Source organism: Saxophila tyrrhenica (genome assembly GCF_035928015.1).
Source record: "Saxophila tyrrhenica strain CCFEE 5935 chromosome Unknown scaffold_18, whole genome shotgun sequence".
Classification (NCBI taxonomy): Eukaryota; Fungi; Ascomycota; class Dothideomycetes; order Mycosphaerellales; family Extremaceae; genus Saxophila; species Saxophila tyrrhenica.
Genome location: NW_027041750.1, coordinates 39,299 through 55,277, shown reverse-complemented (window position 1 = coordinate 55,277; position 15,979 = coordinate 39,299). Strand labels below are relative to the sequence as shown.

At 53.6% G+C, this 15,979-nt stretch overlaps 6 protein-coding genes across 6 annotated transcripts; 3 read left to right on the top strand and 3 right to left on the bottom strand.

Moving 5' to 3' along the window:
* Positions 1–224: 224 nt before the first annotated feature.
* LTR77_009427 (uncharacterized protein) lies at positions 225–2,146 on the top strand (the record flags this gene model as incomplete). Its single annotated transcript, XM_064806655.1, has 6 exons — positions 225–859; positions 948–1,309; positions 1,374–1,649; positions 1,709–1,740; positions 1,772–2,059; positions 2,114–2,146. 6 exons carry the CDS (start codon positions 225–227, stop codon positions 2,144–2,146), a joined length of 1,626 nt encoding a protein of 541 aa, XP_064654960.1.
* A 210-nt stretch (positions 2,147–2,356) lies between these two features.
* On the bottom strand, positions 2,357–2,995 carry LTR77_009426 (uncharacterized protein; the record flags this gene model as incomplete). The annotated part of the gene is made up of 1 exon (XM_064806654.1): positions 2,357–2,995. The coding sequence occupies one exon, from the start codon at positions 2,993–2,995 to the stop codon at positions 2,357–2,359; it is 639 nt and encodes a 212-aa protein (XP_064654959.1).
* Positions 2,996–3,655: 660 nt separating this feature from the next.
* Positions 3,656–5,750, top strand: LTR77_009425 (uncharacterized protein; the record flags this gene model as incomplete). Its single annotated transcript, XM_064806653.1, has 7 exons — positions 3,656–3,785; positions 3,848–4,127; positions 4,242–4,267; positions 4,318–4,795; positions 4,860–5,006; positions 5,060–5,294; positions 5,346–5,750. 7 exons carry the CDS (start codon positions 3,656–3,658, stop codon positions 5,748–5,750), a joined length of 1,701 nt encoding a protein of 566 aa, XP_064654958.1.
* A 1,453-nt stretch (positions 5,751–7,203) lies between these two features.
* On the bottom strand, positions 7,204–8,146 carry LTR77_009424 (uncharacterized protein; the record flags this gene model as incomplete). Its single annotated transcript, XM_064806652.1, has 3 exons — positions 7,204–7,745; positions 7,795–7,998; positions 8,053–8,146. The coding sequence occupies 3 exons, from the start codon at positions 8,144–8,146 to the stop codon at positions 7,204–7,206; spliced, it is 840 nt and encodes a 279-aa protein (XP_064654957.1).
* Positions 8,147–10,215: 2,069 nt separating this feature from the next.
* On the top strand, positions 10,216–12,371 carry LTR77_009423 (uncharacterized protein; the record flags this gene model as incomplete). Its single annotated transcript, XM_064806651.1, has 7 exons — positions 10,216–10,712; positions 10,771–11,133; positions 11,187–11,439; positions 11,505–11,706; positions 11,759–11,852; positions 11,903–12,231; positions 12,286–12,371. The coding sequence occupies 7 exons, from the start codon at positions 10,216–10,218 to the stop codon at positions 12,369–12,371; spliced, it is 1,824 nt and encodes a 607-aa protein (XP_064654956.1).
* A 1,527-nt stretch (positions 12,372–13,898) lies between these two features.
* Positions 13,899–15,895, bottom strand: LTR77_009422 (uncharacterized protein; the record flags this gene model as incomplete). The annotated part of the gene is made up of 5 exons (XM_064806650.1): positions 13,899–14,126; positions 14,187–14,977; positions 15,040–15,297; positions 15,354–15,606; positions 15,734–15,895. 5 exons carry the CDS (start codon positions 15,893–15,895, stop codon positions 13,899–13,901), a joined length of 1,692 nt encoding a protein of 563 aa, XP_064654955.1.
* Between the last annotated feature and the right edge of the window lie 84 nt (positions 15,896–15,979).

Below are 15,979 nucleotides of genomic sequence, written 5' to 3'. Positions count from 1 at the left end.
CGCACAAACGCCCCCGCTGTTATCTGCGAGCTTCCTTCTTGCGCGTGTTCTCGAACCACCCGTCTGGCTACGCTTGCCGAGCGGGATGTTTGGAGATAAGACTAGTATGACGCAGGGACGAGAGGGTCTGTTTAATAGCTCGGTCAAGGTAGGCGTTGCTAGGACGATTTCTTTACCTTGCTCTTGTGACCTTCAGCTTCCTCCATCTCTTACAGTGCGGCAAGATGGGCGTCTTTTCAGTCCTCACCACCGCGCTTCTGGCGACTTCAGCTCTTGCGAGAAGTCCACAGCATGTCGGCAAGCAAATGCCAGAAGATGCGCTGCAGCGCCGAGGCGAGAACGCACCTGTCCTTCAACCTCGCGGAAAGCCCGCATATGGAGGTCCACCCACCAAGAAACCGATCATCCCACAGAACGCCAACACCACCAAATACGCAGTCGACGGCAAAAACATCCCATTCGTTGATTTTGATGTCGGCGAGTCCTACGCTGGTCTGCTCCCCATTTCTGACGAGGACGACGCCTCGGAGCTCTACTTCTGGTTCTACCCGTCCAACAACCCGGATGCCGACGACGAGATTTTGATTTGGCTCAATGGCGGTCCCGGCTGTTCGTCGCTCGAAGGGATCCTGCAGGAAAACGGACCTTTCATCTGGCAATACGGCACCTACAGACCAGTGCAGAATCCATATACCTGGGTCAACCTGACCAATGTCGTATGGGTCGAGCAACCTGCAGGTACCGGCTTCAGCAAGAAGAAGGGCACTCCTGCTGCCACGAACGAGCTAGAAGTGGCCGAGCAGTTCTTGGGCTTCTTCAAGAACTTTGTTGATACCTTTGGTTTGCACAACCGCAAGGTGTACATCTCTGGGGAGAGCTATGCTGGATACTAGTATGTCGGCACATCAGACTATACTTTCCAAGGGCAATACTGACAGTTTCTACAGCGTCCCGTACATCGCCGATGCCATGCACAACGAAACCAACACCGAATACTACGACATCCAGTCCATCCTCTTCTACGACCCTTCCACCAGCTACAACGTCGTGCAAGACCAGATACCAACCGTGCCATTTGTCGAATACTGGGCTCCGCTTTTCAGCCTCAACGACACCTACATGGACCACCTCCGCCACTTGCACCAGGAGTGCGGCTACGCTGACTTCATGGAGACGGCTATGCAGTTCCCGCCCAAGGGTCCTCTGCCTACGCCTCCTCATCCGAACATCAACGGCGGTAGCGGTGGGCGTTGTGACATCTGGGGTGATGTTGTTTACTACGCAGCGCCTGCTGTTAATCCGTGTTGGGGTATGTTGCAGAATCAATCCCTCCGTATACTCTAGAGCAAGTTGCTGACCCGCTTTGAATCCAGACGTATACCAAGTCGCAACCACCTGCCCGAACCTCTGGGACGTCCTCGGCTTCCCAGGCTCCTTCTACTACGAGCCCGCGCCGTGGTACTACTTCAACCGCACGGACGTGAAGAAGGCCATCAACGCGCCGGTAGATACCAACTGGGCAGAGTGCTCGGGCGGTGTGCTGGATAAGGATACTTCTCCGCCCAGTGGGTTGAGCGTGCTGCCGAGGGTGATTGAGAAGAATAACAAGACGATCATTGCGCATGGGATGTTGGATATGATTTTGATCAGTGAGCTTTTTCTGTTACCTAGAACTTGGCCTGGGCATCTGCTAATGAGCTGTCACTAGTGAACGGAACCGTGATGATGATCCAGAATATGGTGAGTCTGCCCCTCCCTTCTTCCATCATAGATGGCGGCTAATATCGAGCTTGAACAGACCTGGAACGGCGCCCAAGGTTTCCACACGCCCCCGAGCCAATGGAACGACTTTTACGTCCCCTACCACAGCGAACTCAACCAGGGCTCGACGGCCGGAGCAGGTGTTTTCGGCCAGTGGTGGGAAGAGCGTGGATTGACGTTCAGCACGGTCGACTTGACCGGCCATATGGTTCCACAGTATGCACCTGCGGCTGCTTATCGGCAGCTGGAGTATTTGCTGGGGAGGGTTGATAGCTTGGGCGAGGTGTCGGATTTTACGGTGAGTTTATGGTATCCCAGAGCATGTGGAAATGGATACTGATGATTGTTGCAGACTCAGAATGGTGACTTTGGCAACAACCCGTAGTGCTGGAGAGCAAGATGGGGATTGTGGGCATGTCGGACGTATGATACAGGTTTACATAGCATGTTACACGCTGCAATGCCACCTTCCAGTCAGCGCTCACTGCCATTCAAGTTTCGGTATCTGTACAAATAGCTCCATCTCCTCTCCTCGACCGCTTCGTGAACCCTCCCCAGTATTCTACAAGCCACATCTCTTCAACCGCGCATGAAATCAAGCATCCCTCCCCCAAAGCGCCTTCCTAGCCTTCCTCTCCTCCCTCGCCTCCGTCTTCCTCCTCCCCCATCTTCTCTTGATCGCCTCCAACTGCCTATCCTGCTCCTTCTTCACCGCCGGCGCCGAGCAGCACAGACTCACAAAAAACTGCGAGCACTCAAACTTCTCCGCCAATCGCACCCGCGTCCATTGTCTTGGGTCTTCCTCGCGCAGGCGCCGGATCTCGTCGATTTGTTCGCGGCCGAGGTGGTACTTTTTCTCGTATTGCGGGCGTATGGAGCGGAGTCTGCTTGCGGATGCGGAGGCTTCGTTGGGTGAGGAGGTGGAGGGGGTGGAAGGGGGTGTGGTGGTTGATGAGGGGGCTAGCGTGTGCAGTTTTCTCCTTGGATCTGATGCAGGGAGAAATTTGGAGGGTGTATGGTAGACGTTTGGCGCGCTGGACGGCGGATTGAAGATGATGTGGTCGGTGGGTTCGGTTTTGGAGGGTGCGAAGGAGGGATCGGGCTTCACCCTGAGCGCTTTGCGCGTGCGGCGGAACGAGGAGGCATTGCGGCGGCAGGCCTGGCAGATGAAGCTGGCGGTGTCGTTGGGGAGGGTCGATGGTCGTAGCAGACTCGAGAAGAGGGAGGGCGCCATTGTGTGGATGGTGGTGGTGTTGTATGTGATGTCGCTGAAAGTCAAGATTCCAGTCGCTTTGTTGCCAGGGCTTTTAGGCTGAGTCAGCGGCGGACCACAACATTGAACCCTTCAGCATCTTGACCTCGCCCTTTCCATCTCGTCAACGCGAGCAACATGCGTGAATGTACACCATGCTGATAGTTGTCGCTCTTCATGCTCAGGAGACTCGAATTACACCGCTCGTCTGCTTGTTGTCGCAATGAAGAAGCCTCTGATTAACTCCAGAGCTCTTCGACCCAGAGACGGCTTCCTCGAGCGAACAGCACGACAGTGCACTACTTTCCGAACCATATGTCGTTCGGCGGCTATCACAGTAGTCCATCGATTTCTAGCGGTAGGATCATGGCACGAGTACGCTATGCGCGCCCTCGAGCTATGCCGAGCGGTCAAGCAAGATAAGACTCCCGGGCTAGAAGCTTGCCTGGGCTACCTTGGACATCACCTTCCAATGTAGACCAAGGACGTTATCACCAAGCGACCTCTTGACGAGCTTAGCTGCAGTAAATGACTCGAGAAGATGGAAGTATTAGCAGACGGTATCAGTATATCTACATCTTGTTTCTCAGAACTTCCTGCAGTATCGATCGGACTTCAACCAGGAAGGTCGCGAGCTTCAACATGGCCTTGACTACGGGTGCTGACATTCAGCAAACATCCGTCCAGGGTGATAGTAAAGTCGGAGGTATTGTACAGGTATCCGCAGACGAGAAGCCAGTCCCACCCGTCGCCAACAATGGCAACGAAATCGGTACGCAACATGTACAAACTCACAGCTGAACTACCAACACTGATTAATCCGAACCTCCACAGACAACGGCCTCCAACGCGGCCTCAAGAACCGACATCTCGTCATGATCAGTTTCGGCGGCGTCGTCGGAGCCAGCATCTGGTATGGGACTGGCTTCGCCGTCGCCTACAGTGGACCGCTGGGCTCTTTGATCTGCTTCTTCATCATCGGCGTCGATGTGTTCTTCGTCATGCAATGCCTGGGTGAGATGTCGACGCTGTTTCCGATTCAAGGGGCGTTCATTGAGCTGGCTGGAAGATTTGTTGATCCGGCGCTGGCCTTTTCCATGGGATGGAATTATTTGTACGTTTAGCCGGCCTGAGGGCTCCCAAAGATGGTGTCAGAGACTATCCGACTCACTTGGGACCTGCTCGCCTGCGTTCAACGTCAGAGAACTCTGCTGACATCCCTTTCCAGCTACCTCTGGGTTACAAACGTCGCGAGTAAGCAGTTTACACCCCTGCGTGAATGATGAACTGACCGAAGTATGCAGACGACTTCAACGCCAGCTCCCTGATCATGGGGTTCTGGACAGACGCCGTGCCCTCCTATGGTTGGGTGCTGATTTGGTGGGCATTCTATCAATGCACGACGCTACTCGGCGTTGTCGTGTGGGGAGAGATGGAGTTTTGGCTAGCCTGTTGGAAGTTGATGTGTATATTGGGTGGCTTTCTCGCTGCCATCTTGATCAACACAGGTGCTGTCGGGGGTGATTACATCGGGTTTCGGGTGGGTCGCTTTTATTTTCCTGGCGTATGGAGCATGCCAATGCTAAGGACGTTACAGTACTGGAACGAACCAGGACCAATTGCCAACGGCATCAACGGTTTCGGACAGACGTTCCTTCTCGCTGCCGTCTACTATTGTGGTACGGAGATGCTTGCCATCACCGCAGCAGAAAGTCGCAACCCGACCCGAGATCTGCCGAAGGCTATCAAGAGGACATTCTGGCGCATCTTGATCATCTTCATGTAAGTTCGTTTAGGATTCCGTCCGGACCATTGACATGCATCGCTGTCTGCTGATCCGACGCAGGGGGTTGTCCTTCTTCGCTGGCCTGCTCGTGCCATCAGGCAGCAAGGACCTTCTCACGGCGGAGAACAAGTCTGGTCTGTCCCCTTGGACGATCGCCTTCGAGAAAGCTGGCGTACCGGCGATGGCTCATGTCGTAAACGTGGTGCTGTGAGTGACTATCTACAGCGCGGTGATTCCCTGCATCCTGACGCAGTTCGCAGCATCACCGCTCAACTCTCATCTATGAACTCCGCGGTGTATGTCGCCTCTCGTAGTCTCGTATCACTAGCCTCGAGTGGTCGTGCGCCAAAGTTCTTTGCGAGAACAACGAAGAACGGAACTCCAGTGCCTGCCTTAGTTCTGTCAAACGGACTAGGTCTGATCGCTATGCTGAACTACAAAGCTGGACCTGGTCTGGTCTTCACGTATCTCATCAACATCAGCGGCTCCGCAACGGTTCGTCGTCTTGCAGTCCCTTTGTTCAAACCATGTCTGACTGATCTACAGTTCATCGCCTGGGCCATCATCGGCATCATCCACCTCCGCTTCCGCAAGGCCTGGAAAGCCCAAGGCAACACGCTCTCAGATCTCCCCTACCGAGCCATCCTCTTCCCGTACGGCACCATCTTCGTGGTCGTCATCAATATCTTTCTGGTCATAATCGCCGGCTACGCAAACTTCATCGGCTCTTTTGACGCCATTGGCTTCGTCGTCAATTACGTCGTGGTGGCGGTGTTTGTGGTGCTGTATGTGGGATGGAAGGTCATTAAGAAGACCAAGGTGGTGCCATTGATGGAGGTGGATCTTGTGACGGGAAGGAGATTTGCGAGCACGAGTGTTGGCATTGACTCGGAGACAAAGAGGCAGGATGTTGCGTGGTATGTCAAGGCTAAGAGGTTCGTGTTTAGTTGACCTGCTTCGCAAGCTTACGGCCAGGGGGTTGGGAGTACAGCCCTATAGAAAAACGAAACGACTGTCACCTTACTAGTTAATCCCTACTCCTCAGAGTGTCTGGAACGATTCCAACACTGTGAGACCCCAAGTGAAGTATAAAACAGCAGATGTCGGACCTCCACCGTTGAATGACCAGCTAAACTCCCCCTGGGCCTCACCAAACCAATGGACCTCCCGCTGACCTCACTTCACTCCACTCTTCCATTTCGCCTCCTGCTTGATTTCGTCCAGCATCTTCTGCTTCACTCCAGATAAGGCAAATCAAGCACAGCGGCACCACGATAGAAACAACCACTGTGGGGTGAACAGGTCGCCATGGATACGCCAATGCCTCTCAGACCTGCACCAAGTGTGCGAAACAAAATGGGGTTGGTGCTTTCAGGAAGAATAGCCTGATTCTGAAAACATGCGAGGACTGCCGGGTGCGCCTCACAACATACCAGATAGGAGCTACCGTACTGTACTGACCGTCACAAGCACGGCAGGAGGCTCCGGGAGCAACGACACCGAGATCGGCAGAAGGAGGAAATGAAGAAAATGACAGCCCAGGCGGCATCCACAGAGCCTCAAAGATCTGAACCGCCACCCTCAACTGCGACAGGTCAGGAATGGGACTCATCCGCCTTCTCGGTGGAAGTCACAAATCCATCCACAGCCGCTCGGACAGAGCATGTCGAGGCAGACAAGCTCAAGTAACAAACAGCTCGACCTCTTGCCTCCCCTCACTACGGAGTGTTCGCCTGGAAATCACAGGTACCAAGTCAAGTACTCAACCCAGCTCTTGCGGCCCATCGACGAAAGGAGCAAGCAGATCGTCTGTATAATACTATGATGTTGTCGGAGGAGCAGGACGGTGGTTGAGCCGTGATCAGAGGACGTGTAGCATCACAGCGCGCCTATGGCTGGGAAAGCTTGGACGGCGGCCGAAAGCGGCTTCATGGAATAGTACTACTCATCGACCCATGACGGCGCCCATTGAGGAGCTGAGGGAAGGAGGGCATTTGCGATAATAGGCGATGACGAAGATGGCATGGTTGCGGAATGATGATGCTGAAATCCTTTTGCAGCAATTGCGGGTGTGATATAACAAGCAGATCAGAAGCGAGGGTCGGCGTACCTACACACTTACTGGAGGATGGAGAAGCAAATGAGTCGATGGAGTTCAGCTTCTGTGAGATCGACGAAGGCGAGGGTGGAGTGACTGAACAGGATGCTGAATTGGCGAATTGCCATTTTAGCCATGCTTCATCATGAAGTAGAAATCACCCTTCATGAGTCTCGGCCCAATAAGTGTATGTCTACCTCTAGCTGGCTGTGTTCACTGCAATCAGCCTCCCGCTTACTTTCGGCGTTTTCGGTATCTGCTCGCTCGATCGGAGACTCCACAACGAAGCAGTCTTTCCACTCCACTTCACTTCTTAATCGTTACCCCGCCGTCGACCGTGATGTCCTGCCCTGTTACAAATCCACTCTTGACAAGGTACTCCACAGCCTGCCAGATGTCCGAAGGCCTGCCAGCCCTATTGGTCGGGTGATGGTCCTTGTCGTCCTCCGTCAGGTTCTCCTCGAACGATACACCCTTCTCATCGCCTTCCTTGCACTCATGCGCCACCTTGATCCTCCCAGGAGCGACGAGGTTGACCCTGATCCCCCACTGCTGGCACGTCACAGCCATAGAATGCATCAACCCCAGCTGTCCGGCTTTGGTACTAGCATAGCCCTCCTGGTTGGGATCAGATTGCAGAGCGCGGAAGGACCCGACGTGGATGATACAGGGTCCTGAGGAGGCTGTGTGCTCCAGGTCGGCCTTGCTGGTCACTTTCATGTACGGGATGCAGGCGGAGGAGCAAGCGAAGGGACCGGTGAGGTTGGTCTCGACATAGGCTTGCCATTGGTCTAGCACTTCGGGATTCTCCATCGTCATGCCGTTCTTCCAGTGGGGGGTGGCGATGCCTTGGTAGAATGTTAGTAGGAGAAGCAAGTGGGGGGAGGGTCATCATACCGCCATTGTTGATCAGCACATCGATTCTCCCACCGAGGAACTCTGCTGCTTGCTTAACTTTGGCGCGAACGTCCGAGACGTCTCGCAGGTTGCAGATGGCCGAAGAGACTTGGGAGCCGTAGTCTTTGAGGTGGACATTGGTCGTGTGATAGAGTTCCTCCTCGTCAATGTCAAGGATGAAGACTTTGTTTCCACGCTGGAGGACTGATACTTTATCAGTGTCATATTCCAGTGAAGATATGTTGTTGATGGACTCACAGTTCCTGGCGAGTGATCTGCCGATGCCTCTTGCCCCTCCAGAAATCAGCACGCTTCTAGCTTCGCCACTCTTTCCGTTCATGTTGTCTGCCATCTTTCTTTCGTTTGCAATCAGATGTGTGAGCAGTTGAGAAGTTCTTTCCACGAAAATAATCGCATTGAGGTGAAGTTGAATGGCCTTGGTATGTTTACGAAATTCGTCATGATGATGCTTGTGTTTCTCCATCAACCACTCTGTGCAACATCAAGCGAGATGCATTCACTTTACAATCACGTGCTGACCTCACCTCCACAGTTGCATGTGATCGTGTTCATGTGATTGTATCCATGTGAATGCGACTCGTGAAATTGTCCTATTTGTTGTGCGGTCCCATACTGACATTCCGTGGCCGTGCCCCGAGAAATAAGAAGACAGCCTAAGACTTGTACGCAACATCTCTCAGAGGCGTCTGTTTCAATGAGTGGTTTGGAGATGTGTCGTGTTGTAAGATGGTCCCGGTCTTGAGGACGTCGTTGTCACCATCTGAGACGTCTAGAATGTCTGCAATGAGTACGAAAGCTCGGGAAGAGGAGATGGACACTCTTGCTTCGCGTTACATTCATTCCTTATCCATTATCAATCCAGTGGCTCAATGCAACGATTCCAGGACGTCAAGACCTGATGGTACTTCGTTGCGACCCCGAACTCCGATCAACTCAGCACGGGTGCCTCCGCGGTGCCGCCCATTTGGGATCACCGTACCTACTTGCGTACGATGAGTCAAGGCTCGGAGTTGGCACTGCTTAAATGCTTTACTTCAACCTCACATCCATTTCCTTTGACCTCTGCCCTTCCACAATTTGTTTCTGGCAAACAAGAGTTTTGCCTGCTCCCGTGGACTTCATCGATCGATCGCGACCATCGCGTGGCTTCGGCATGCTTTTAGCGTCTAGCCCATTCGGGAAGGTGGGAAAGGGGTTCTGTGCCACGCGGCAGATCGATCACCCAACCCTACACAACGTCCTGCCAGGAGCTGACAGCTTGTTTGATAGCAAACACCAGAGCAGGCGGCCTGACATTGAGTACCGCCCCGCTCTGTCCCAACGGACTGTAGTCCTATTGCAGGGTTGCTCTACAGCGGCAGTCTATCTCCTCGAGACCCCAGCTGTTGTCCGACGCGGTTTTCTGCACACTCCATCTGGAACCAGAGCCGAGGCACCCACCCTTCTTCGACCCTTCCATGCAGTAGCGTGGGTGGTTGCATGGTGAGGATGCAACCTTGATATCTCTCCGGCACCGTACTCGCACTCACTCGGATGAGCGGGAGTAACTACGAGTAGGAACTGTGACAGACTACTTCTACACGACAGGCCAGCAGACGCGATATATGGAGTGTATGGGATCATGGGAGATGGACAGGGCGGTTCACCATCGCCATGTAGAGCCGCCACGAAGGTGCTCGTGCCGCTTGAGCATCATTCGGGGAAACAAGCACGCTTGGCAAGAGCTTGTACTGCTTCTATCCGCCACTCGCTTGAAGCGACGCGATTGCCTGTACGAGAGCTAGGCCGACAGTGGAAGGTCGATGGAGACACCCCAGCTTGGTGGCTTCTTTGCGCGATACCAGCAAGAGTTATCCCGGCCACTCTTTCCCGAGTGCAGACGCCAGCGCCGTCGCGGCTTCGATCTTCACTCGGCGAGCGATTTTGCAGCTGACGGTATCCGCTATCCACAGCGATTCATCGATTTCCCGAGGAGTGAACACGAGCTGTCGCGGAGATCTACACATCCTCCGTACTACCCCAACTAGGGCACGCGACATGGACCCTTCTGATAACCACTGGTCAATGCTCTAAGCAGAAGCGATAACGTTTGCGACAAGCCTTCCATTGGTTGTAGCTTGGCACCAGACTCATTCCAGACTGTTCTCTGCATTGCCTGAACGACATCCCATTGGATCTGTGCTGCAGTCGCTTGCAGGAGACAACTTCCCGAACGTGGGATGCTCCCCTGCTGTGTCCCAAATGAAATGGGTGGCTTGATCCGATAGATCAGCAGCAACCCAAATGTTCATTAATACCCCTCGTCCCTTGCATTCTGATGCTTGCTCGCAATCTCACTTTTCTTGCCATCTCTCAGATATTGTGTCTCGAGAGCGGACTGCGCTCTCAACTTCCTTCAAAATGTCTGCCGTGGTGCCAATCGGCATCCCTCATCCTTCCACCGTTGAAGTCTCCAACGATGACCCAGTCCTTCGTGCGAACTCCATCATCGAGGAGAAACACCCTGGCCTCATCGAGAGACATCCTGAGATCCGAGAACGGACCTGGGGTCTCGCGGCACGTACTGATCCCACCGTCAGCATATTCGAATATTTCTATTGGGCCAAAGTCGAGCGCGAGATCGAGCAGAATGAGAACCGCAAGTACATTGAGTCTCGCGGCAAGATGACCAACCCGACTCGTCTCATCACCGATCGCTTCTCCAAGGGCACTCATCATGAAGCCAACAGCGAGGCCAAGGCTCCGACTGCTGAGATCACTTCGAAAAGTTCCAAGGAGGACGTCATGGCAGTGACTGATGCGGAATGGCGAACGGCTGCTCGTGCTCTTAGGACTGCTGGCTGGGGTACGATCTTCTATCTTGTGACCACCGATATCCTGGGATGGTCCAGCTCTCCGTGAGCGCCTTCCCAACCTCCAGAAAAGCCGAAAAGACCTCAAACTGACTCTGAACAGTGCCGTCTTCGCGGCCGTCGGGTTTGGACCTGGTGTGGCCCTCTTCGTCATCTTCGGCGCTGCTGCTGGCTTCTCCGGCTGGAGTCTTTGGAAAGTGTACATCGGCCTTGATTCTGCTCGTTTCCCAATGATCAGCTTCGGAGATCCTTACCTTCGTCTGTTTGGTCCTCGCTGGCGCCACTGCATCAACTTCGCTCAAGCACTGCAGCAGTTTCTCTCTGTGTGTGTGGTCATTCTTGGGAACGCCACTGTGCTTGATCAGATGGCGAAGCAGAAGATCTGCTTTGCCGTAGTCATTGTTATTATCACAGTGGTCGGCATTATATCTGGATTCGTTCGTACACTGCAGCGTCTTGGCTGGATGTAAGTGGGCCGTCGTTCACTGCTACCGAGTGCTATACTGACAGCCGGTTCAGGTGCAATTTATCCGTCTGGCTCAACGTGGCCAACTTCATCATCATCATGTATGCCGCTGGCAACAACGCGATCGATTACGCGGCCGTCCTCGCATCTACGATCATTACGAAGGTGCGGCCAATTCGCACTTTCGCCAGTCAGCCGCCGGACATGTACCAGCAGGCCACACCTGGATTCGCAAGTCAGTTTGGCGCCGTCGGGACCATGGTGTATGCGTACGCCGGCGCTCTACTGTTCGTCGCTTTTATGGCTGTAAGTTCTCATCGGAGGGTGTTCGAGAGTATACCGTCGGAGCCATCGCTGACACTTTTTCGCAGGAAATGCGGCATCCCATGGATTTCTGGAAGGGTATGCTCTGCGCTCAGGTCTTCATCTGCTTCACCTACATCCTCTTCGGAGCCTACGTCTACAGTGAATGGGGCCAGTACGCCATCTTCAACATCAATACCGTGGTGCAGCCACGTGCCCTGCAGACTGCTGGCAATGCTCTGACATTGATAACTGGCTGGTTCGCAGTCTGTATGTTGTCCTCCAGTCCCCCGCCCGCTTGATCTCGCTGATGCATTCCCAGTCTTATACGCCAACGTCGGGCTCAAGACCGTCTACCAAGAAGTATTCATGGAGATCTTCAAATTTCCTCCCGTTGGAACCAAGAAAGGAGGATGGTGAGTCGTGTCGTCTTAAAATTACCAAGCCAACGTCTTACATCTGTTAGGTGCTGGTACATCATCAGCCCAATCTACTGGTCTCTGGCCTTCGTCGTCGCCACTGGAGTACCCAACATCCAAGGCCTTGTCTCCTTCATCGGCGGTCTCTTCGCGCTCAACTTCACCTACACATTCCCGGTCTTGCTCTTCCTCGCCTACAGTATCCAACGTGGTGCGGTGCAGGATGGCGAAGGTTTCGATCCGTACACTGGTGTCACTACTCAGCACGATTTCGGCATGAAGCGATTGAGTCGCGGTTTTATGAAGAAGTGGTACATCAATGTTCCGGTGACGCTCTTCATCCTGGGTGCTTTGGCTTGCTCGGGAATGTCTACTTGTGAGTTGCTACTGGTCGCATCAGATGTTGTGGACGTCGCTGACTCAATCTTAGGGGCTGCCATTGAATCCCTCATCTCCATCTTCGGTCCCAATGGCACTAACGCGACCCACTTTGGTTGTGGGAGCCCGACTGGGTGATCGAAGATATGGCACCCAAAGTTTATGCTTGACGGTGGAAGCTCGTTTTTGCCGTAAGGCAAAATGCAATGATGTAAAGAACTTATTCCGAGCTGTAACAAATCTCAGCTTCATACACAGATGTACGGCCGCAATGCTACTTGTACAGTCAAATCACTCTTCCCGAGACTTTACGCTTTTTCTTCTCCGTCCAGCGATCGAATTTGGTCAACGATGTTCTATTAATGGGCCATGCGCTTCTCATCCGCCTGGCTCTGGGAGCGCAGTACCCGAGAAGAAGACATTTGCCCCACCACCTCAGGGTTCGCGAGCGCATGTTGCTGACCCGAGTGCTTCTCTGCGTGCGTCCATGTGAGCTTCCTCCCCAAGAGGGCGGGTACTCCTCCAATCTTCTGCTTCGATAACCGCATCAAAACAACCAACAAGCAATAACTCAACACCCCTTTGACAGCCTGCCACTGCATATGAGAAGGACTGTTCAACGGCGCCGGCAGCGTCATCAGCGAGTTGTAGTAATGGAACCGGCCCTCATAAGAAGCATTTCCCAGGCCGCGGCGTCCTCTGCATTGCGAGACCCATTTGGTCGTAGATTGATTGCTTCCACGTCCACTTTGGGTCCAAGAACGACATGATTTTGTTGTTGATCTGGCTTCTCCAAGTCCTTTGGAACAAGCGTGCTTCGTTCCTGTCGCAAGCGGCGTCGCTCACGCTCTGCAGTCGTTCATGAACCGATCTCTCTGCTTTGCCTACTTCGCACAACGTCCGCCGCCAGTGGTTCCAGAATTCCAGATCTCGTTCGACTAATGCCAACTCGCAGTTTTGCGACACGTCACCGTCCTCAGAGACGGTGCAAAGGCTTCTTGCAGCATCTGCAGCGGCTCTGTAGCAAACGGCCGATCCGGGATGGTTGGTCTTGTCCGGATGTGTTAAGAGCATTCGCCTTCTCATTGCCCTCCGCACTGTTGCTTTGTCGATGTCGCTGAGGTACGGGTCGCTGTTGGATCGGCCTCGTAGGCCCAGATTCAGGGCTTCATCGTTCCAAATGCGGTTGTACTGCCGGATACCGTGACATGCCTGAGTTGCTGTGTGAGTGAAGATGAGGCTTGCCAATGGTTCGGACTCGATGGTGTGAAGGTATATGGCGGACAACGTAATTGGCAGCAGAGGAAGGATCGGAAGGAGAAGAGCGGAAGTAGCAAATGATGGTCTCATCGTTGGAAATGTTATCACGCCAGAGTCAGAAACTGAATATCCCTATCCGGTGCACAAACAATCAGAACAAAGGATAATGCACCTCAAAACCATCCATCATCGACGACCAAGCAGCATGGTCATAATTGACCGTAGGTCTAACTCATCGTTGTACTGAACATTCATGGCCTAATCAACAATCACTTCTTTGTTAGGAATGCGAGAAATACCCACAACGCAAGAACCACGATCATACAGGTGTCGAGGAAGCGTTGCCCATGACATCGTTGTATACATACTTCATTCTCTGTAATGTCGATTCTGTGACACGACGGCCTACAAGAATGCAGCACTGCTCACGGGTGACGGAACGCCACTGCTCGCGAACATCGACATGCTGCTCGCGCTCGAGGGCAGCGGCACAAATGATTCTGTGTGAGTCGTCTCAGCCGTCCCGTTCGTCTGGTACGTCGGCGTAACAGCCTCGCTGCCATCAGCTAACGCCAGGTTCCCAAGCACTCTTCGGAATGCCTCCAAGCTTGCTTTGGGTTGGTAGTATGGGACCTGCACATAAGAACGTCAGCAGATGTTGTACTTTAGGCGAAGTGTGAATCTCTATCTTACCTCGTGGCCCGCCTCGTAGATTCTCATAAACGAGAACTTCCCGTACTCTTTCACCTCACCGTACTGGGTGCCATCGACCATGAACGGCTCGTACCCAGCCTGACGGAACTCCTTCGCATGCTCGTACTCTAGCTGCATGGAGACAGCCTCGCCTCCGAACCAGTTGCAGATGTAGTCGGCGTCACCGTAGATCAGCGCGACACGCACACCATTGTTCAGGATCCTCTCCAAGTCGTGCATGAACCTGCGGTAGACAAAGTCGCCGGTTCTTGCGAAGCCGCGGCCGACGAACGGGGAGTAGGCCTGAGTGTAGTTGAGGTCCACACCCAGTGCGTTCTGGATTTCGGCCTGGTTGAGGTAGTCCTCGAAATAGTCTGGTGGGGTGGGGTCGTCGTACGGATGACGGATATCGTATACACCACGACCGCCGTAGTAGTAGTAAGGCTCCTCGACGAAGCCACGGCAAATGTTGGTGGCGAACTGGCAGGTCCGCTGTCCAGCTACGGTGCGCTTGTCGGAGTACACGCAGTACAAAATGTAGTCATGGCAGCCACCAGGGATGTAGTAGGCGGTCTTCATGAAATCGTAGATGGTCTCATTGATCGCCTTAATGCCGTACGTATTGAAGCGGGCGAACTCTGGGTAGTACGGTGTTTGGATGAGAGAGTCGATAATGCCGTTGATTATGCCGAGAGTGTCCATGTTAAGGTGGACACCAGACTGCTCTCCACTGCCGATGAGCTCGTTTTGCTGATAAAAATAATCGTAAAAGGCCGGCCCGTAGTGCCCACCTGGAGAAGTGAAGACAACCAGTCAGCATTGATCTCAAACAGCAGTAACATCGTGGACCTACCGTAAGACTCAGTCCACAGATTGAACGTCCTGTTCTTCGCCGTGTTGTCCAGCTTCGGCAGGTTCGTCAAGAAAGCCTGAAGAATCTCCCAAGTCCCAACAGCAGAGATGTCCGTACTATCGAAGCGGTCCGGGTCGACGTAGGAGAATCTGCCTTCATTGGGCAGAGTCGTTGCATTGTTCGGCTGGTCGAGCACACGACCGGAATTGGGGTTCTGGTAGCCTTCTTTCTTCCTGCCGTAGGAGAAACCGACGTCAACTTGTGGTAGGTTAGCGGTGATGGCCTTTTTGACACTCGTTTGTTTCAATGCTCACCAGGCTGAGAAAGGAACAGCATGTTGCTGACGTTGTTCCACGCATACGGGTTCAATTGGGACTTCAAGTCCTCTGTAATGCTGCAAGGTCCCAATTCCTGGAAGAGACCGATCAGACTGTCGCTACCAGGACCTCCATTGAGCCAGAGCGTGATCGGCGCCGTCTCTGGGTTCTCGCGTGCTTCGAAGTACCTGTGAATGATGTCAGCAGGCTGTCCTCGCTCCAAAGGCAGGACGAGACGGACCAAAAGAACCTGCAAAAGGGTTAGCAAATGTCTCAGACATGGGAGTGTCTTGCCCATGGGTTTGGTACATGTTGGTTGTCTCATTGAGGCTAACATATCCACTGTAAGAGTCCACGCCGGGTGTAGTCTCACACACCCCAGCTTTGCCAGGTTCCTTGTACCGAATCTCGACGCCATTGGGCGAGGTGATTGTCTTGACACCCTGAGGTTCGGCGGGGAGTTGTCGTTTCGTGGGAGTGGCCCAGACAGAGGGCGATAGCAATGCTGCCGCCGTGGCGAGCTTGGAGAAAGTGAACATGGTTGCGGTCGGTCCAGCGATTGTTGACAGAACAGAACAACCAGCAGAGATCCAGATCCAGAACAGACACGAAGGGCCGCGGCG